Source organism: Schistocerca americana, chromosome 7, assembly GCF_021461395.2.
Source record: "Schistocerca americana isolate TAMUIC-IGC-003095 chromosome 7, iqSchAmer2.1, whole genome shotgun sequence".
Classification (NCBI taxonomy): Eukaryota; Metazoa; Arthropoda; class Insecta; order Orthoptera; family Acrididae; genus Schistocerca; species Schistocerca americana.
In genome coordinates this window covers 423,662,111-423,685,489 of record NC_060125.1, presented here as the reverse complement: position 1 = coordinate 423,685,489, position 23,379 = coordinate 423,662,111, and the positions used below count along the sequence as shown (strand labels likewise).

Genomic DNA, 23,379 nt, shown 5'->3' with positions numbered 1-23,379 from the left:
CACATAACTAATGAGGAAGTATTGAATAGGATTGGGGAGAAGAGAAGTTTGTGGCACAACTTGACCAGAAGAAGGGATCGATTGGTAGGACATGTTCTGAGGCATCAAGGGATCACCAATTTAGTATTGGAGGGCAGCGTGGAGGGTAAAAATCGTAGAGGAAGGCCAAGATATGAATACACTAAGCAGATTCAGAAGGATGTAGATTGCAGTAGGTACTGGGAGATGAAGAGGCTTGCACAGTATAGAGTAGCATGGAGAGCTGCATCAAACCAGTCTCAGGACTGAAGACCACAACAACAACAACAACAACAACAACAAGTCACTTCTAGTTACCGATTCCAGCCATTCAATGATTCATTAATTATACCGTTTTGTCAGCACGTGTGTGCACTAGAATGTAGGCTAATATGATTTCTGCATTTATAATTGCTCTCTGAACTACTGCAGAAAGGTTACTAATATTGGAATGGGTAGCTAGAATTGACCTGTATAGAAGGTCAGTTCGAGTTACTGATTCCAATTTTTGCTACAGACCGCGGCGGTTTTAGAGAGCAATTACTTACGTGGAAATGGTATTATGTTTCAGTGCTTTCAACTGCAAAAATAATTTATATATGAATCACGGAGCGATTGGAATCTGTAATTGGAATTTACCTGCATAGTTTAATTCTAGTTATCGATTCCAATATTCTTTATTTTTTGTAGATATTAGTTTGTCATGTAATGACTTTTCTTTTAGAATTTAGTGTGTCGGTTTCTCCATATTTTATGCTACTGTTTCGCATTTGTTGTCATTCATTTAATTTTCCCGTTTTTCTGATACATTTTAGTGCCTTCTCGCCCAAAACCACCCACTTTCCTACGCTTAGCCCGTTAGAGTCAGCAATTAGTATAAAATTAACGTTAATTTATAACAGTATGACTTCACCATGCGCTTTACTGTAATGCAACTTAAAAGATTTTCTAGTCGCTTAAATTACGAGAATACTTCTTATCAGACAAGAAAATTTGTTTTTAATTCTTGTTATTATTTTCGTTATCTTCGGTTCGTTTCCATATAATTCATGACTACGTAAATAACTGCGTCAATGTGGTTGTAATTTTATCGTACGCTACATTCGTTTGTTAACGCGTATGATCCGTTGCTTTCATAGATTGCCAATACGTAGCGTCTCAGCCTTACGTATGACGCCATTGCTCAAAGCCGACGAGTCATCCCACTAGTGTAAAGCCGCGTACACACTGAGACTGAAACATGTTTTCAAAACATGTTTCCGGTAGCTTGATGTGGACACCATTTGGAAACATGTTTCGAAACATGTTTGGAAACACACAAACATCTATCCGTAGCAGTGTCGGTACAGATCAAAGGAAACAATGTTTCAGGCTAGCTACCACTTGTCACCGCTACACAGCGCTAGCGTATGTGAGTGTGTGTGTGTGTGTGTGTGTGTGTGTGTGTCGTCAACTGTTTAGTGGTGTTCTGTTTACTGTCGTTTTCGTTTTCGCTTTGTTTTTGTAGAATAATGGAGTGGTCAAGGCAACAAATTGTCGATTTAATTGCAATGTACCAGGGGGAGGATTGTTTATGGAACGTCCGGAGCAAGGAATACAAAAACACCGTCAAAAAACACGACGCTCTTGCAAAAATTGCAGCAGCTTTTGGCACGGACAAGGGAAGTGTAAAGAAAAAAATACTATCGCTCGTGGTTGCGTACAGGCGCGAAAAAAGAAAAATTATTGCCAGCAGACCATCTGGTAGTGGTGCAGACACTGCATATGACTCGAACTGGTTCGGCTATCGGCTGCTGCAGTTCTTGGACGATGTACATGAGCCAAAGGAGACAACAGATACTGTTGAAAATGAGGTACGAAAATTATGCTTGTTTGTCTTTATTTGTATTTTATAGTACACAGTCACATTCACCCATAGTTATTTTGCCACGGTACACTTCCTTGTGGGCTTAAAAAATAATTAGCAAATTCGTCTCGAATTTGTTTATTCGTGGAAGCAGCTTTCCTTGGTATGTTCTGTGCTGAAATGAAAACTGATGCAGTGTCATCTCGTCTCCATGTGCCTGGAATCATTTCACCTGTTTGTAAATCGTAGGAATCGAAGCTTCCATGTGGGGTGTACTGGTTCCTTGCCGCAGCATTTCGCCTTAAAAAATTGTGGAGACATACAGCTGTAAGTGTGACAGTTTTTGCCTTCTCCGGTTGTAGCAACATAGGTTTTCTAAACACACGAAAAACTGAAGCCATAATGCCGAAAGTGTTCTCAACAGCCATTCTGGCCCTTGAAAGTCTGTAATTAAAAACTCTCTCTTTTGAACCTTTAACATGTTTTCCCGGGTAGGGTTTCATAATGTTTTCCTGTAAGGGAAAAGCATCGTCTGCTCCAAATCATATGGTAGGGCCTTGGTGTCACCTGGTGAGCATTCAGCATGTGGCGAGTTAAGTTTCTTTTTGTTAATTAACTCATTTATGCTCGCGTTTTTGAACACACCACCATCTGATATTCTGCCTTGGCAGCCGATATCTGCGTACAAAAAGTTGTAGCTCGCATCGACGACAGCAAGCAGCACAATGCTGAATGAACCTTTATAATTATAATATTCACTTCCACTACCAACAGGGCACTGTAGCACGATATGTTTCCTGTCAATTGCTCCGACACAATGGGGGAACCGAAGGATCTGTGAGAATAAACATGCTGTTTCACTCCAGTCGTTTTCAGTCGCAGGTATCTGAAAGAAAGAAATTTGATTTTCAGGTTTTCGTACATTCGCCAGAGGGCACAAATGATGAAGAGGTTGCAGCTGGATCTTCCAGTCCTCCACCACCAAAACTCAGAAGGATGGGCGAGAAAAAAGACATGCAGCAACCCTTCAAGATTGCGTCTCAATTGCTAACTAAAGTGCTGCAAAAGCAAGAAGCCAAGGACTGCGTATGGGCAGTATGTGGCATCATTTTTAAGGAAATTGCCCGAGTTAGAACGAGCAAAAACAATGGCTTTGCTTAATAATGCACTAATGAAACAACATGTAGCGTATTTAGAAAGTGAGCAGTTGAAAAGGGGTATGAATGTAGCAGGGTCATCATCATCATCATCATCATCATCAAGTAACAATTCCCCCGTTACATTTACAAGCTATGAAGACAGTGACAACGCAGTTGAAGAAGTTGTGTTTGATGAATTATGTAACGTAATTGAGAAATAATAAGACTTCGAAAATGTGGTTACTTAACGATGTTTTTCATTTACTTACCATTACATAATCCTTCAGTACTTCCACCAGAGCTCCACATTCTTCAGGTACTATTTTAGATACTGCTTGTTTCGAAATGCGAAATAAATACGCTCTGAAATGAATCTCCTGTTGCCAGGAAACGAAGAGTAACTGCAAGCCTTTGATTGACTGAAATAGCTTTCCTGAAATTCGTGTCTTTTTTTGAAACAAATGGTGATATCATATTTGCCAGATATTCAAAATCGGTAGGTGAGATACGAGTGAAGTTGCGGAAGCCAGAGCCGTCTTCCATACTCAGCTCACGTAGCAGGTTATTTCCGCCAGTTCTTCTATAGAATGTTTTTCTCCAACAACGACGAGGACGCCTTTCATTTTGTTTGTGTAAACCTTCTAGCATTAATAATGCAGCTCCACATATCATTATTGTTTCTTCGACACCAGACATAACGCAGCAGCAGACGATACGAACACTATAACACAAGGGGCACTGCAGACGGCGTGAACACACGAGAAATGTTTGCCGCCCGTGTGGACGGAAACAGAGACCAGAAACAAAGTCGGAAACATTTGCGAAACATCGCAGAAAACAATGTTTCCGGCAGAAACATGTTTCCAGTGGCAGTGTGTACGCGGTTCAACATTTGTTGTAGAACCCGTTACTGTGTATCCATTGGCCTGGTGACGTTGTTCACTGTTGAAACAACGAATTCTAGGCATTTTGAGCGATAATATGCCACAAACGAACACAAAACCACACAGCCAAATGAAAATCGTTTCGAAATTCACAACACCACACTACAAGCCTTTCAAAACAGAGAACAGACAAAATCAGCGATCAAAACAATGCACTTCGATAGCAGCAGAGAAAGTATCGATGTCAATAATACTTTGTTTCGCATATGTCAATCTCTGGCGCAATATTTAAACATTCGAATTCTATAGAACGAAATATACTTACATATGTATACATGTATGACAGAAGAATGCTGTGCAAAGAGGTATGGTGCTGCATCCTGGTACACTTAAGACCAAATAACGTGCATTGTAATCTCTCATATATACACTCCTGGAAATGGAAAAAAGAACACATTGACACCGGTGTGTCAGACCCACCATACTTGCTCCGGACACTGCGAGAGGGCTGTACAAGCAATGATCACACGCACGGCACAGCGGACACACCAGGAACCGCGGTGTTGGCCGTCGAATGGCGCTAGCTGCGCAGCATTTGTGCACCGCCGCCGTCAGTGTCAGCCAGTTTGGCGTGGCATACGGAGCTCCATCGCAGTCTTTAACACTGGTAGCATGCCGCGATAGCGTGGACGTGAACCGTATGTGCAGTTGACGGACTTTGAGCGAGGGCGTATAGTGGGCATGAGGGAGGCCGGGTGGACGTACCGCCGTTTTGCTCAACACGTGGGGCGTGAGGTCTCCACAGTACATCGATGTTGTCGCCAGTGGTCGGCGGAAGGTGCACGTGCCCGTCGACCTGGGACCGGACCGCAGCGACGCACGGATGCACGCCAAGACCGTAGGATCCTACGCAGTGCCGTAGGGGACCGCACCGCCACTTCCCAGCAAATTAGGGACACTGTTGCTCCTGGGGTATCGGCGAGGACCATTCACAACCGTCTCCATGAAGCTGGGCTACGGTCCCGCACACCGTTAGGCCGTCTTCCGCTCACGCCCCAACATCGTGCAGCCCGCCTCCAGTGGTGTCGCGGTTGGCGTGAATGGAGGGACGAATGGAGACGTGTCGTCTTCAGCGATGAGAGTCGCTTCTGCCTTGGTGCCAATGATGGTCGTATGCGTGTTTGGCGCGGTGCAGGTGAGCGCCACAATCAGGAGTGCATACGACCGAGGCACACAGGGCCAACACCCGGCATCATGGTGTGGGGAGCGATCTCCTACACTGGCCGTACACCACTGGTGATCGTCGAGGGGACACTGAATAGTGCACAGTACATCCAAACCGTCATCGAACCCATCGTTCTACCATTCCTAGACCGGCAAGGGAACTTGGTGTTCCATTAGGACAATGCACGTCCGCATGTATCCCGTGCCACCCAACGTGCTCTAGAAGGTGTAAGTCAACTACCTTGGCCAGCGAGATCTCTGGATCTGTCCCCCATTGAGCATGTTTGGGACTGGATGAAGCGTCGTCTCACGCGGTCTGCACGTCAAGCACGAACGCTGGTCCAACTGAGGCGCCAGGTGGAAATGGCATGGCAAGCCGTTCCACAGGACTACATCCAGCATCTCTACGATCGTCTCCATGGGAGAATAGCAGCCTGCATTGCTGCGAAAGGTGGATATATACTGTACTAGTGCCGACATTGTGCATGCTCTGTTGCCTGTGTCTATGTGCCTGTGGTTCTGTCAGTGTGATCATGTGATGTATCTGACCCCAGGAATGTGTCAATAAAGTTTCCCCTTCCTGGGACAATGAATTCACGGTGTTCTTATTTCAATTTCCAGGAGTGTATATAGAAGCTTTCGAAATGTGGTGCTACAGAAGAATGCTGAAGATTAGATGGGTAGATCACGTAATTAATGAGGAAGTACTGAATAGGATTGGGGAGAAGAGAAGTTTGTGGCACAATTTGACTAGAAGAAGAGATCGGTTGGTAGGACATGTTCGGGGGCATCAAGGGATCACAAATTTAGCATTAGAGGGCAGCGTGGAAGATAAAAATCGTAGAGGGAGACCAAGAGATGAATACACTAAGCAGATTCAGAAGGATGTAGGTTGCAGTGGGTACTGGGAGATGAAGAAGCTTGCACAGGATAGAGTAGCATGGAGAGCTGCATCAAACCAGTCTCAGGACTGAAGACCACAACAACAACAACAACATACATCAAACTACTCAGGAAGATGTGCGCTACAAAATATAGGCATCTTTTTGAAAAGTCGATTTTTTTAAATTTTTTGACGTCCTATCCCCCTTAAGTTATTTGCAACTGTAATCCTTATGCAGTTAGTTAAATTTACGGCCTTTAAATGTGTAAGTTATCGTGCAACCGAAATTTAATGGATTCCTTTTGGTACTCATGTGTGTGACTTCACACTTTATTATTTAGTCAACTGTCACTTTTTGCACCACACACGTATTTGTTTAAATCATTCTGAAATTCATTTTGATCATCTGATAATTTCAAATGGCGATAAAAGGCAGCAGCATCTGCAATCATTCTAAGAGGGCCACTCTGATTGTCTCCTACATCATTCACCTAAATAAGCAAGAGCCCATAAAACATCCCTGGGGAACGCTAGATATTACTTCTGTTTTACTACGTGACTTTCCGTCAGTTATTAAGAACTGTGGCCTTTCTGACAGGAAATCACGAATCCAGTCACACAACTGAAACGATGCTCCATAGGCGCGCAATTTGACTAGAAATCGCTTCTGAGGAATGGTGTCAAAAGTTTTCTGGAAATCTAAAGGGTTATTAATCTGTCGAGAGCACTCACTACCTCATGAGAACAAAGACATAGGTGTGTTTCACAAGAACTATATTTCCTGAATCCGCGTTGACTATTTGTCAATAAATCACTATCTTCGAAGAAATTCATTATGTTCGAGCGAAGTATATGTCCCAGTATCCCGTTGCAAATCGACGTTAGTAATGTTCGTCTGTAATTCATCGGATTACTCCTATTTCCGGAATGAGATTTTCAATTTGCAGCTGAGTGTGCGCTAATATGAAACTACCTGGTAGGTTAAAACTGTGTTACGGACCGAGACTCGAACTCGGGACCTGTTCTCCGCGGGCAGTTGCTCTACCAACTGAGCTACCCAAGCACGACTCACGACCTGTCCTCACAGCTTCAATTCTGCCAGTACCTCGTCTCCTACCTTTCTGGAAGTATCCTGCAGACTGTGGATAAGCCATGTCTCCGCAATATCCTTTCTTCCAAGAGTGCTACTTCTGCAAGGTTCGCAGAAGAGCTTCTGTGAAGTTTGGAACGTAGGAGACGAGGTACTGGCAGAATTGAAGCTGCGAGGACGGGTCGTGAGTCGTGCTTGGATAGCTCAGTTGGTAGAGCACTTGCCCGCGAAAGGCAAAGGTCCCGAGTTCGAGCCTCGGTCCGGCACACAATTTTAATCTCCCAGGAAGTTTTACTCCTATTTCCTTTGTGGAGTATTGGTGTGATTTGTGCAACTTTCCAGTCTTTGGTTACGGATCTTTCTGCGAACGACCAGTTGTGTATGACTGCTAAGTATGGAGCTATTATATCAGCGTACTCTGAAAGGAATCTGACTGATATACAATCTGGACCGGAGGCCTTGCCTTTGTTAAGAGTTTTCAGTTGCTTCGGTACACCGAGGATATCTACTTCTAACGAGGGAACCTCCCCATCGCACCCCCCTCAGATTTAGTTATAAGTTGACACAGTGGATAGGCCCTGAAAAACTGAACACAGATCAATGGAGCCAACAGGAATAAGTTGTGTGGAACTATGAAAAAAATAAGCAAAACATACAAACTGAGTAGTCCATGTGCAAGATAGGCAACATCAAGGATAGTGTGAGCTCAGGAGCGTCGTGGTCGCTTGGTTAGTGTGAGCAGCTGCGGAACAAGAGGTCCTTGATTTAAGTCTTCCCTCGAGAGAAAAGTTTAAATTTTTATTTTCAGAAAATTATTATCTGTCCGTCCGTCCGATGCGCCGTAGTATGGGGACGCTACACCTAAACAAACATCGAAACACACGACGTCAGTCGACTACAGCGCACGGAAGAGAGAGTATTCCTGCTTACGAGGCTCCCTGGCTGGCAGTTGACTGTTCACTACTTTGGACGAGAGTGCATTAAATACGCGAGATGTGTTCCGTGGGCAATTTGAATCCAGCAAATATAGCGCGACTTCAATAACAAGGTCAATGAATATTTTCCGATCTGTAAGGAATCGGAAAGTTCCTTAAGGGACCGAACGATTGTCGAACATTTGTATGATTATTTCCTACATTTGTTGATAAACAGTACGTGTGGTGATGATTGTCTGAAAATAAAAAATTAAACTATTCACTCGACAGAAGATTTGAACCAAGGACCTCTCGTTCCGCAGCTGCTCACTCTAACCACGCGACCACGGCGCTCCTGAGCTCACACTCTCCTTGATGTTGCCTATCTTGCGCACGGACTACTCAGTTTGTATATTTTGCTTATTTTTTTCATAGTTCCACACAACTTCTTCCTGTTTTCTCGATTGATCTGTGTTCAGTTTTTCAAGGCCTATCCACTGTGCCAACTTATAACTAAATCTGAGGGGGGTGCGATGGGGAGGTTCCCTTGTAAGTTACTCGTAGTGGTAATTGTTCTTGATTCAATATCTCCAATATTTACTTCGTCTTCTTTGGTGAAGGAATTCCGCAAAACCGTGCTTAATAACTCTGGTTTACCGGCACTGCCATCAGTAAAAGCTCCATCGTAATCGCACAGTGAAGGTATCGATTTAATCTTGTCGTTGGTATACTTTACATGCGAACAGAATATTCCTTTGTGTTTTCTGCCAGGTTTCGTGTGTGTGTGTGTGTGTGTGTGTGTGAGTGAGAGAGAGAGGGAGAGAGAGAGAGAGAGAGAGAGAGAGAGAGCGCTAACGCGCTGCTTCCTGGACTCGGGTAGGCGCGCCGGCCCCGGATCGAATCCGCCTGACGTAACCAACGACGAGGGCCGATGTGCCGGCCAGCCTGGATGTGGTTTTTAGGCGGTTTTCCACATCCCGCTAAGTGAATACCGTGCTGGTCCTCATGTTCCGCCTCAGTTCCACGGCTCGCAGACATCTGAACATATTCGCACTATTCCATGGATTACATTCGACACAGACAGTTGGGGTACACTATTTCCGTCCCGGGGAGTACGGGGTGGCGGCAGGAAGGGCATCCGGCCACCCCTTAACCATTAACATGCCAAATCCGATTAACGATGCCTGACCCTGCGTAACTGCGAGACAAGGCCCAAGCGACAGATAGAGAAAGAGAGTCGAAATCATTGTTTCACTTCATTAATCTGACAAGGATCGCAGGAAAATGTGGAATAAGCAGACGGCGGCTCCTACCGGAAGGCGTTGTCGGTGATGGCGGGAATGACGTTGCCCGACAGGTAGAGCGCCTGCACCTCGTGGCTGAGGTCTGCGGGCACGGCGCTGAGGCTGGCGTTGGTGCACTCGGCCGTCTTGCGGCTCGACACCCACTTGCACTTGCACGCCTGCGGGCAGTTGGACGACCAGTCGCCCGGCTGGGCGCTCGCCCGGCCCGTCACCGCCACCAGCGCCGCCGCCGCCACCACGACGAGCGACGACCAGCTCATACTCGGCGCCATGGCTCCCCTGCTACATCACACGCCTCGACCGCTCCTGTAACACAGCCGGACGTGCCGCTCAGAAGGGTTGTGGACAAAATGTGCTGGACGGACAAGCTAGGCAGTGGCCTTGAGGATGAGAGGTACATAAACTGAACTTTTTGATTATGAGATTATGGAAGGGCGACCATATATATATATATATATATATATATATATATATATATATATATATATATGAATGGATGCTACCAGACTAACTAAACAAGTAGTGGAATTCTACGAAAATCGAAGTAAAGCTAAATTTGAGACAATAAAATGGATTACTGCTATAAAAGAGGACATGAAAGAGGCAGATATAAAACAAGATGAAATTCAAGACAGAAAATTATTTAGGCAAAAAATTCATGACTGGGTAGTTGGTCAAGCTGAAAAACCAAAGAAAACTGGAACCACATGGTCTGATGAAAGGAAAAGAGCTCATTCCGAGAGAATGAAAACAATTTGGGCAGAGAGAAAGTCTAAAAGAAAATAACTGAATGCCCCGTGATTGTACTTCGCGTGGTCCAGTAGGGCCCAAACGTGAATAATAATAATAATAATATATATATATATATATATATATATATATATATATATATATATATAGGGTGGTCCATTGATCGTGACCGGGCCAAATATCTCATGAAATAAGCGTCAAACGAAAAAACTACAAAGAACGAAACTTGTCTAGCTTGAAGGGGGAGACCAGATTGCGCTATGGTTGGCTCGCCAGATGGCGCTGTCATAGGTCAAACGGATGTCAACTGCGATTTTTTAAAAATAGGAACCCCCATTTTCATTACATATTCATGTAGTACGTAAAGAAATATGAATGTTTTAGTTGGACCACTTTTTACGCTTTGTGATAGATGGCGCTGTAATAGTCACAAACATATGGCTCACAATTTTAGACGAACAGTTGGTAACAGGTAGTTTCTTTAAAATTAAAATACAGAACGTAGGTACGTTTGAACATTTTATTTCGGTTGTTCCAGTGTGATACATGTACCTTTGTGAACTTATCACTACTGAGAACGCATGCTGTTGCAGCGTGATTACCTGTGAATACCACATTAATGCAATAAATGCTCAAAATGATGTCCGTCAACCTCAGTGCATTTGGTAATACGTGTAACGACATTCCTCTCAACAGCGAGTAGTTCCCCTTCCGTTATGTTCGCACATCCATTGACAATGCGTTGACGTTGATAGGCGTCGTCGGTGGATCACGATAGCAAATATCCTTCAACTTTCCCCATAGAAAGAAATCCGGGGACGTCAGATCCGGTGAACGTTCGTGCTTCGACGAAATAATCCACCTGTCATGAAAATGCTATCCACGCGAGCTATGTGCCGGACATCCATCATGTTGGAAGTACATCGCCATTCTGCCATGCAGTGAAACATCTTCCAGTAACATCGGTAGAACATTACGAAGGAAATCAGCATACATTGCACCATTTAGATTGCCATCGATAAAATGGGGGCCAATTATCCTTCCTCCCATAATGCCGCACCATACATTAACCTCCCAAGGTCACTGATTTTCCACTCGTCGCAGCCATCGTGGATTTTCCGCTGACCAGTAGTACATATTATGCCGGCTTACGTTACCGCTGTTGGTGAATGACGTTTCGTCACTAAACTGATCGCGTGCCTAGAATCTGTCATCGTCCCGTAATTTCTCTGGTGCCCAGTGGCAGAACTGTACACGACGCTCAAAGTCGTCTCCATGCAATTCCTGGTGCATAGAAATATGGTACGGGTGCAATCGATGTTGATGTAGCATTCTCAACACCCAAGTTTTTGAGATTCCCAATTCTCGCGTAATTTGTCTGCTACTGATGTGCGGATTAGCCGCGACAGCAGCTAAAAAACCTACTTGGGCATCATCATTTGTTGCAGGTCGTGGTTGACGTTTCACATGTGGCTGAACACTTCCTGTTCCCTTAGATAACGTAACTATCCGGCGAACGGTCCGGCACTTGGATGATATCGTCCAGTATACCGAGCAGCATACATAGCACACGCCCGTTGGGCAGTTTGATCACAATAGCCATACATCAACACGATATCAACCTTTTCCGCAGTTGGTAAACGGTCCATTTTAACACGGGTAGTGTACCACGAAGCAAATACCGTCCACGCTGGCGGAATGTTACGTGATACCACGTGCTTATACGTTTGTGCCTATTACAGCGCCATCTATCACAAAGCGAAAAAAGTGGTCCAACTAAAACAATCATATTTCTTTACGAACTACACGAATATGTAATAAGAAGTGGGGGTTCCTATTTTAAAAAATGCTGTTGATATCCGTTTGAAATATGGCAGCGCCATCTAGCGGGCCAACCATAGCGCCATCTGGTTTCCCCCTTCAAGATAGACGAGTTTCGTTCTTTGTAGTTTTTTCGTTTGTAGCTTATTTCGGGAGATATTTGGCCCGGTCACTAGCAATGGACCACCCTGTATATTTTCACGACGGTCGGTTTCAACAGTCTTAACCCTTAACTACTATGGAAGATGACAGGAACGGAGTTATTATGGAGTGGTCTCTCAGACCGCCTTTTTATTTTTTATGTATAAAACAATTGTTTTGGTGAATATATTTTTTCATGACTTCCTACTGTACGGTACACGTCTTGGAAACAGACTTCATGGAAATTTGCATTTTTTAAACAATGCAGTATTTAAAACACTTTGAAAACTAAAAGACAGCAAAATTTGCAGTTTATTTTTATTTTACGTGTTGCTAAAATAACAGCACATAGTTACCTCTCTATTGACTTACAGATTATCATCAGAGTGATAGTATTACAGATTCGCAACATAACTGTATGGAAATCACATTTCAGTCATGACAATGTCGACTTGCCTTGTTCTTACAAGTTAGCGGCTTCTGTTTTCCCCATCGAAAACGTCTTTCTGGTCTTACCGAAGAAGTATGCTTCTCCATCGTCATCACGTGTCACATCTTCATCATTTTCAGTTTCTTTCTCCGAATTAGTATCGTGATCAATAAATACACGAAATCAGGGTCAGTATCACTGTCATCAAAGTCTTCATCTCAGAATTCGCTGAGGCGTTCTAGGACACCCATATCTGTCTCGTGTAGAAAACAATGCAGAGATGGTCTAGCTTTTCTCACCTCGGAGAAATGGTAAAGTTCAACAAAAAAAAAAAAAAAAAAAAAAAAAAAAAAAAAAAAAAAAAAAAAAAGGTCACGCAAACACTATGGTATACCTGTGAAACCTCTCAAGGCCCAAGAATATAAAACAAATTGTAACAACAATGACAGATTTCTGGCACGTGTAGCCTGCCATAGGAAGATACACAGACGAGTCCACTTCACCTTACTGGAGTGTGTGAAACATCACAAGACGAAAAACTATAGCGGTCTGAGAGACCATCCAAAGTACTTACGGGTTAACTGTACGCTTCAGGTCTTCAACATTTTTTCTAGTAAAACATGTTCATTTTACGCTGAACCTCACGAATAAGATGTAAAATGGATAAAACTCAGCACATTATAACCGTTTGTCATCGCTAAAATAATTAAAAAATTTAAAAACACGCAGCACCCTGAGCAATAGATCATGTCCAAATAAATATTGCTTACAGCTGCTTACGCTGAACAAACTGACTCAGATGTGCTACTGTTTACAGTATTTCTACCACACAACAAGCATCTGCGAGCGATATGTATATGTACAAGACCTTTTGGACAAAGTGCTACGTATTTTGTAATTTTTTAAATATTTTAGCGATGATACATGTTTATAATGTGCTGAGTTTTATCCGCTTTATATCTTGTACATTATCATTATTATCAACGTATGTATCTATTACAGTAATACACATTTAGCAAAACAAAGAAATATATATAAAAATGAATATGTGAAATTATATACAGCGCACAAGTTTAAAAACGGCTCAGATAACACTCAGATGTTGATGGACTCGATCCAGCGGAGTGCCTCGTGGGATGCTGGATGGAGATTCTCAATGCCACCAGGGAAGCGTCTGATTGGACATTCATTCACTATGTGGCTCATTGTTTGGGTGTCACCGCAGTCACACACACTGTCACTTGAAAAGCCCCACTTGTGCATGTTGTATTTGCACCTACCCTCTTCTGTCCGATATCTGTTTAACTGCACCCACACCTCCCTTGGTTGGTGGAAGCCTGGAACTGGAACTGTTGGATTATCTACAAGTTCGTGGTTTAGGGTTCTTGTAGCTTGCCACTCACGTTTCCACTCTGCGTCCTGGTCGAATCCTGTGGATAGCATTTGGACTCCCATTTCATATGCTGGTTTTCTGGATTTGAGGCGTTTCCTTGGCAGTGATAGCAAATCGACATGAAGAGGGATCGAGCTGTTTTCAGAAACTTGCTGACAAAGGTTGTAAAGAGCAGCCTTTCGACGGAGGTGTGGTGGACAGACGTTTGAAAGCACTGGTAGCCAGCAAGTAGGTGTAGACCGGACTGTACCACTAATTACTGTCATAACTGGGTTCAGTTGGGCGTCTACTTTCACTATGTGGGCGCTTCGGAGCCAAACTGGTGCACAGTATTCTACTGCAGAGTATACCAGTGGCCGAGCGGTTCTAGGCGCTACAGTGTGGAACCGCGCGACCGCTACGGTCGCAGGTTCGAATCCTGCCTCGGGCATGGATGTGTGTGCTGTCTTTAGGTTAGTTAGGTTTAAGTAGTTCTAAGTTCTAGGGGACTGATGACCACAGCAGTTAAGTCCTATAGTGCTCAGAGCCATTTGAACCAAGTATACCAGTGCAAGGGATGCTGTGGACTGATGTGGTTGCTCCCCATGTACTGCCTGCCAGCTTTCTCACAAGGTTCACTCGTGTTTGTATCTTCTTGGCCAAGTTGGAAAGGTGTTTTTTGTATGTTAAAGTAATGGCTCTGAGCACTATGGGACTTAACATCTGTGGTCATCAGTCCCCTAGAACTTAGAACTACTAAAACCTAACTAACCTAAGGACATCACAACATCCATGCCCGAGGCAGGATTCGAACCTGCGACCGTAGCGATCACGCGGTTCCAGACTGAAGCGCCTAGAACCGCACGGCCACACCGGCCAGCGTATGTTAAAGTTCTGTCCAGAGTGACTCCCACGTATTTTGGACTTTCGTTGTATCTGACTGTGCCAAGAGGGCCGAACTGTGGACTGATCTTTGCTGATGAAAGGCGATTAGAGAAGTGGAACAGGCTTACCTCGGTTTTAGAAACATTTGGTCTCAGTCGCCATCTTGTACATGAGGTTCAGCCTAAAATGAATATGTTTTACTCCAAAACAAGACCTGAAAATGACAGGTAAGACTGTTGAAACCCGTTGTCTTGGATGATAAAAAAAATTGTGCAATCTTAGTTTTTCAATGGTTTTTAGAGGTAAATAAGGATGGCCATTGAACCCAAAAATGTAACTGGATTTATAAAGAACCATGATTTAGGCCAGTTTGACAAAATGAACCCTTCAATATCACTTTTGAAGTTTTGATACCATTTTAGTTTTGAAAAATATCATATGAGGTTTGTGAGAAAATAATGAAACTCAACACTGCGAGCGATCTGGCGTCGCTGTGTTGCTCTGCTTGTGTAGACCGGTGTGTTCATTCCTTCAAGACGCTCAGTCCAAGTTTCAGCTCCGTACAACCATCACGTGATTTCAGAGAGCGCCATCAGTGAAACTGTGTTTTTGTTTACGTAACGAAAAATGGAACAGCGGAATTTAGAGCAGCGTTATGCTATCAGGTTTTACGTTAAACTTGTGAAATCTGAGGATGTGATCCTTGAAACGTTGAAACACGCCTGTGGAGAACATTCGTTATCAAGTGTACACGTTTTTTGCTGGCACGAATCATATTTGCAAGGTGGAGAACACGCTGAAGATGAACCTCGCTCAGGAGACCTTCAGCTTCAAAAGCCGACGGGAATGTAAAATGTGGGCTTGATCTTCTGAGATCAGACCGACGTTTAACAATAAGGATGAGGGATGACCTGATAAAAACGTTCGCCGTACATCAAATTTTGGCCGAAGTTTTGCACATGCGAAAGGTTTGTGCCAAAATGGTGCCGAAAAGCCTCACAACTGAGCCGAAGGACAATCGAAGAAAAGTGTATGTTAATTTTCAGAGGATTGCCAATGACCGCGAATGATTCTATCATATGACACAAGCGATGAATCCTGGAGTTTTTAGTACTATCCTGAGACAAAGCAGAAAACTGAGGAGGGGCACACTGGGACATCTCATCGACTGAAAAACTCTCGAATGAGTAAATCAAAGATTAAAGCAATTCTGAAATGTTTTTTCACAGTAGGGGTACCGTATGTAAAAATTTGGTCCTCCAGGACAAACTGTCAACCAAGTGTTCTACAAAAATGTCCTTGAAAGGCTCAGGTAAAGGGTGAATCGAGTGCAGACAAATTGATGCTTACCAGCTGAAGCCTTTCATAGCCGCTACCAAGACTGGGAACAACGACTCCGCCGGTGAATAGCTGCCGAAGGGAACTACACTACTGGCCATTAAAATTGCTACACCAAGAAGAAATGCAGATGATAAACGGGTATTCCATGGACAAATATGTTAGACTAGAACTGACATGTGATTACATTTTCACGCAATTTGGGTGCATAGATCCTGAGAAATCAGTACCCAGAACAACCACCTCTGGCCGTAATAACGGCCTCGATACGCATGGGCATTGAGTCAAACAGAGCTTGGATGGCGTGTACAGGTACATCTGCCCATGCAACTTCAATACGATACCACAGTTCATCAAGAGTAGTGACTGGCGTATTGTGACGAGAGAGTTGCTCGGCCACCATTGACCAGACGTTTTCAATTGGTGAGAGGTCAGAAGAATGTGCTGGCCAGGGCAGCATCGAACATTTTCTACATCCAGAAAGGCCCGTACAGGACCTGCAACATGCGGTCCTGCATTATCCTACTGACATGTAGGGTTTTTCAGGGATCGAATGAAGGGTAGAGCCACGGGTCGTAATACATCTGAAATGTAACGTCCACTGTTTAAAGTGCCGTCAATGCGAACAAGAGGTGACCGAGACGTGTAACCGATGGCACCCCATACCATGACGCCGGGTGATACGCCAGTATGGCGATGACGAATACACGCTTCCAATGCGCGTTCTCCGCGATGTCGCCAAACACGGATGCGACCATCATGATGCTGTAAACAGAACCTGGATTCATCCGAAAAAATGACGTTTTGCCATTCGTGCACCCACATTCGTCGTTGAGTACATCACAAAAAAAAAAGGTTCAAATGGCTCTAAGCACTATGGGACTTAACTTCTGAGGCCATCAGTCTCCTAGAACTTAGAACTACTTAAACCTAATTAACCTAAGGAGATCACACACATCCATGCCCGAGGCAGGATGCGAACCTGCGACCGTAGCGGTCGCGCGGTTCCAGGCTGTAGCGCCTAGAACCGCTCGGCCACTTCGGCCGGCGAGTACACCATCGCAGGCGCTCCTGTCTGTGATGCAGCGTCAAGGGTAACCGCAGCCATGGTCTCCGAGCTGATAGTCCATGCTGCAGCAAACGTCGTCGAACTGTTCGTGCAGATGGTTGTTGTCTTGAAAACGTCCCCATCTGCTGACTCAGGTATCGAGAAGTGGCTGTACGATCCGTTACAGCCATGCGGATAAGATGCCTGTCATCTCGACTGCTAGTGATACGACGCCGTTGGGATCCAGCACGGCGTTCCGTATTACCCTCCTGAACCCACCGATTCCATATTCCGCTAACAGTCATTGGATCTCGACCAACGCGAGCAGCAATGTCACGATACGATAAACCGCAACTGCGATAGGCTACAATCCGACCTTTATCAAAGTCGGAAACGTGATGGTACGCATTTTTCCTCCTTACACGAGGCATCACAACAACGTTTCACCAAGCAATGGCGGTCAACTGCTGTTTGTGTATGAGAAATCGGTTTGGAAACTTTCCTCATGTCAGCACGTTGTAGGTGTCGCCACCGGCGCCAACCTTGTGTGAATGCTCTGAAGAGCTAATCATTTGCATATCGCAGCATCCTCTTCCTGTCGGTTAAATTTCGCGTCTGTAGCACGTCGTCTTCGTGGTGTAGCAATTTTAATGGCCAGAAGTGTACTTTGAAGGGAAAAATATTATCTGCAAAAAATAATAACTTTGATGGATAAACAAATCAGTCTCACTACTTTTCTCACACACCTCTTACATGGGTTTTGAGGAAGCACACGATACATTGGAACATTCTTAGTAGCAACATTTTACTTATTTGTTTGTAATCAATTAAACAAGTTATATCTTGTAGACGTAACATTCCAAAAAGTTCGTTATCCTATCTGTTTCACTTTAAAACAGAAAAATATGAGTGATAACATAGTTTTGAAGATAAATGTTTTCATAAAACAGTGTAAATTTCCATCACTCAATGTGTTCGAAACACAGCACATGTTACACAAATCATAAAATTTGGTTTAGGCTGCTCCTGTCTATAATTTAACATTCACTGTCTTAACAACTACCTTTTATTTGTGGAAACGTGGTTAGCTTCACAGAAAAACATTTTATTTACTGTAGAATCACTTACTTGCAAAACATAAACCTTCGAATTTTAAATCGCGATAACTTAACATATCTTTTTTATTTAAGGTTAAATAACAAGTACACCGTTTTTGTTCTACTGATTTTTGTTTATTTCTAACTAGTTTTCGGCTCATTACCCTATCTCAGGAAACTAATGTTTAAATTATAAACTTTATAAACATATAACCTGTAATACAGTAGCACTGGGTAGTTTGATTACTTTTGCGCTTAATATTGTCTATGGCGTAAGGTGTAATTTCGACGTTAAAAAATAAGTTTGATGCACAATGTTCTGTCAAGTAGATTGTATCTTTGCTTCTGATGTTTAGTTACCTAAGAAGTAGTGTCTCTTGCAGACGCTAGTCAGTTGTTTCCTGAAGATGGCCCAATTAGCTGAAAACCAGTTAGAAATAAACAAAAATCAGTAGAACAGGAACGTCGTTCTTGTTATTCATTCTTAAAAATGGAATTCTCTACCAAGAAATAACGGAAGAACCCATAACTAACAAAGCTTCTGTAACAATTTTTGTCCTTGCCATTTTTTGCACACGAAAACATATAACTTTGTCTAAATTTTTAGTAATAGGGAAACTGGATGTCAGCATGATAATTATTTTGACAATGGAGGTTTTCAGAACGCTCCGGTGGGCATACATGTGTTAGAAATACTGCCAAACGCGCGCCAGAACGCAGTACAGCGCAGTTCGTAGCTCAGTCTTTGCGACAGGAAGTTCAAACAAACTGCACGGCTGGCTACGGGTGGCCTGATGGGAAATAGTATGTATGCGCTGTATGAGTTTGGAAGATGATTTCATCGCCATTATCCAAAGTGGCTCTGATTTCGACAAGATGTGGTTCAAGCAAGATGGAGCTCGACCCCATCGAAGCAGGTGTGTGTGTGATGTCCCGGAGGAGACCGCATTCTGGCTCTGGGATACCCAGAGGCCACTAGCATGGGCCTCGATTGGTCACCGTATTCTCCGGATCTAAACACAATCGACTCCTTTTTGTGGGGCTATATTAGAGAACAGAAGCCTCTGTTTTGAATGTGAACGAGTTACTTTTGAAGGTGATACAAAGCACAGTGGAAGACGTGTGTTTTATCCCAACCAGAAAAACCCGGACCACTAATAAAATGGCGGTGTCAGAAGAATTTGGCCTAGACAACGCAGATTAAGATAACTCATTTTAATTATTTTTTTTTAATGTACTTTCCTCTAACATTTAATCATGGTGCTGTATTAGCAGCTACAAATCCAGAGATGCACTCACTGATAAATATTTCATTAGAACATAATCGAATGACATACATTTCAGGTTACAGGGGCACTATTCAGGCAGAGGCAAAGTAAAACTACTTTCGTCACTCAGAAGGACGTCAAGATTTGGGGTAAATCTGTCATGGATCGTTGCTCGCAAAAGATAGTGCGAAAAGCCTCCCTGTACACTACAGGTAAACCTCTGAACACCTAATTCGAGGGTTGGTCACGAACGAATGCAGACGAAAGTTGGTGCAGCATCCCTCCATAATCTCTGACGCCGCCTGCAGCTTCAGCACTGGCGATGCAGTACGTGGATTTCGGCTTCTCTGCTCTGGATTGGGCAGAAGGTTCGAAAGATACCGGTTCGACACAACGTAATACGTAAACAAAAGTAGAGACGCAGTTACAATTTTTGTTAGCAAAAGCTATACATTGTACAAAGACATTGTTAGTATCTGGAAAGACTACTGATGGAGCCTGAAATTTGTCAGAAACCCTTAAGAAAGCTGCTATTGTATTGGCATTGTAAGTGTCCGATAGCTACGCTTACCTTCAGACCATGCTAAGTGATGCTATACGCGGTCTGTTCAAAAAATTCCGAAACATTCGTAATTTCGCGCCAATGGTGTGTTGGAGCGAAATGTGGTTGGCATCCCTGCACACGCCTGTTTTTAATGTGTACTACCGGAAGTTTCATTGTTGTATGTCTGTTAGTTATTGATCATTGCTGTATTGAGTAGAACGTTGTGTCGCACAGTTTGCGAATTTAGAAATGGCGAAGCTAGAGGAGCAACGCGTCTGCATCAAATTTTGCGTGATACTCAAAAAAACCGTTACAGAGACACACCAAATGTTGCAGAGAGCCTACGGTGATGAGTGCTAAAGCCGTACTCGGTGTTATGAATGGTTCACACCGTTTAAAAATGGCCGGACGGAAGCTAAAGGGTTACCCTCGTGAGGACGTCTATCGACGACGCTCATGTTACGAACATCAACGAAATTGTGCGTGCCAATCGAAGACTGAGTGTCCGAGATATTGCAAAAGAATGTAACATTTCAGTTGGAACATGTCATGAAATCGTGACACAGCATCTTGGAATGCATCGTGTTGCCGCCAAGTTCGCCCCACGGTTCACGAGTCAAGACTAGAAAGAACTTCGCCTCGCAATCTGTGAAGAGTTTTCGGATTGCGCAATTGAGAACAAGACAGTGGTCTTGTGAAATGACAGCCGTAGACTACGCAATCGAGTGCAAACGCTACGTATTTTCAACTGAAGTGAAAATGAACATTACTTCACCTGCAGTATTTTCCAGACATATTTCGACAAAAGACTAAAAGTGTTTTGAAAGTGATGAACGCCACCATAGACGGACACACCGATGCAGATATGCTAATCAAAGTGGCTGAATCGCGTCAAGGTATCTTTCACCGAAGAACCACGACGGAAGACCATTGGCATTTTGGGGAAACGACGAACTCAGGCATATGTTCCTAGGATGCTGGAGGTGTCCCTGCTGTAGTTTATAAACTATGGCACACATTTCGAACGACGGGTGTGGGATTCAGAATCTCCGGCCACATTTTTAGTGGCTCGTGGGCGGTTGGGTGCACTGTATCCCAGCTTATTTTTTTGGACTCCAGTGGGACTGCATGTCCGAAGGCACACTGCATCGTACTTCGGACTAACATAGGTACTGCAATATCGTACTTATCCACCGACACCGGGCAAGCGACATTCAATTAAAATACTTCCCCTGCACGGGAATGTACATAAAGCATGAACGAATACAGGTTGTAGACACAGGGTTGACGACATACCGAAGTTAGAGTCTGGCCGTGATTCGTGCTCAGATAGCCGCTCACGGTAAGCGGGAATTCCGGGTTCGAGTCCCGGTACTGCAGAAATTTTCATTGTCGTCACGTCCAAAGGAAGTTTCCATCGTAGTCGGTATAACACAGGCACTGCAACAGTGTATAAATCGTATGCGATCGGTGACATTATTAACGAAGAGTTTTTAGAAGCTATTCCTGTTTTGTTTGAACATTTTAAAAATAAAGCTCAGATATCTGTTGCAAAATGTACGCAACTTTCTGCGAACGCATTGAGGAGATGATCTGAGGTTGAGAGTACTAACTCTGTTTCATGTTGGTAAGTTTGATTAACAGATTGCTCTCCATGTAATGATGGGAAAGCGTGCTTTGCATTTTATCGCCAAGATGAAATTCCATGAGATATATTAAAGTGGTGCTACCATTCTCTTCTGCAAGATATTCTTAATAACCAGTTCTCAAAGCTAGAATGCTGTTTGAAATTATAAAAAAAAATTATGTCGTCTCTGATACTATTTCCCGTTACTATAGCTCAAGCTTCCGTGTCAGTATTTCGTAGTTCTTCGGAGGCTAGGCAGGAGCGCGTATGATGCTATAGTGCCAACTAAATCTTGAGATGAGTACAGAAAAAGGACATTTTTAATAGCTCGGTGCCGGTTAATTGGAAAGGTCGTGTACCAAGCGCGTAGCAGAAACCAGGAGTAACATTTCGACATTGCCTGTGGTTCGCCTGATGACCGTTGGGCTTCTGGGATTCCCCCGGCGTTCCGACTGCTCTCAAATTAATTAGACCACTGGACGGCCCTCGTTTCGAAGGAACAATTCCGCCGCTGTATTTGCTTTAACTAGTCGAGAAAGTTCTTGGTGGGCAGTTCGTTGATGAGACCGAGCTCGTGGGTACATGACGGTCCTCCGTGGCGGTGGAAAATTCTCTCGCCAAGGAAACAGTTTCGCGATACGCCTCGTTTCGGCTAGCGAGGTTACCAAAGCCTTACTAAACGTAACTATCTCTTGATTGTATGAGTGGCTGTGACAACAGTTTAAAATAGCCTCCGAGAGAGGGATGTAAAGCACTCATTGTCAGTAGTATCCAAGCAAAAGACTTGTGTTGCTCGAACATACTGAATCGTCTGCTGATAGATTCCTCACACTCACACAATAGGTAATCCTCGACAGTCGCCATTATGTGACTGGAAGCTCCATTTTTCTCCGTGTTTGCGAAATAAATTTGACAGTACACACTCTACTTTTGCATGTCATTTCACAGAGGAAAACCGCCAATCACACTGGGCTAATATTGATACTGGCGTAGAAGGTCCTCAGAGAAAGTAATGGGGCCTACCAAAAACTTACAGTAGAGGAAGTTGTCAACGTATAAAAAGCAGTGACTCAAGGAAAAAAAGCTTCGAACGAGTACACAACATTAAGGAAGAAAACACTATCTGCAACACTTAATGAATTATACAAAACACTTCCTCAGAGGAAACATAGTACATCAAACGTCTAATAACATCTTCCTCTCAAAGTCCCCCCTTCCCTCCTCTACTCTGAGACCCCCCCCCCCCTCCCCCACATAGAGAGAGAGAGAGAGAGAGAGAGAGAGAGAGAGAGAGAGAGACTGACCAAATAATCAAAATAAACACATCACCGGACAATAACAAAACTCTTCTCTCGATGAGTAAGACAACGTAGGCTTTCTCCCAACTCTCGTTTTTGCATATGGAAACGTGTGATACGAGCTGAGAGTGAAGTGCAAAAGGTGTGAAAAACGGTGTTTGCAATTACCTACCAATGAGAGAAACGCACCAAATACGTACAATACGACGGAAACATACACCAATTTACTACTCTCGAAACAAGTACTGAGAAATAACAACTCTTTAAGCGAATTTGTCCGAATACTTCGCGGATGACATTCTGTCAAGCCATTAAAAAGTACACTCCAGCTTCACAGTTAATGTAATTTCAGGTGAGCAATCAAAGCAAAATAAAAATTTCACATGCCATAATTTTTAGACCTAAAAGATAAAAACAACCACGAACTTTGTATAATAATTTCACAGAAATAAATCGAG

General features: G+C 43.6%; 1 protein-coding gene and 1 non-coding gene across 2 annotated transcripts in view; one reads left to right on the top strand and one right to left on the bottom strand.

Moving 5' to 3' along the window:
* The window catches only part of LOC124622259 (leucine-rich repeat-containing protein 24-like), a 375,418-nt gene that overhangs the window by 50,661 nt on the left and 301,378 nt on the right, over positions 1-23,379 (bottom strand). Inside the window, exon 3 of the mRNA XM_047147921.1 lies at positions 9,312-9,608. Coding sequence (XP_047003877.1) covers positions 9,312-9,574 — 263 coding nt within the window. The 5' untranslated portion in view covers positions 9,575-9,608. The remainder of the gene's footprint in view (positions 1-9,311; positions 9,609-23,379) is intronic.
* Positions 7,277-7,351, top strand: Trnas-cga. Its single transcript has one exon. It is a non-coding gene; the product is annotated as a tRNA-Ser (tRNA).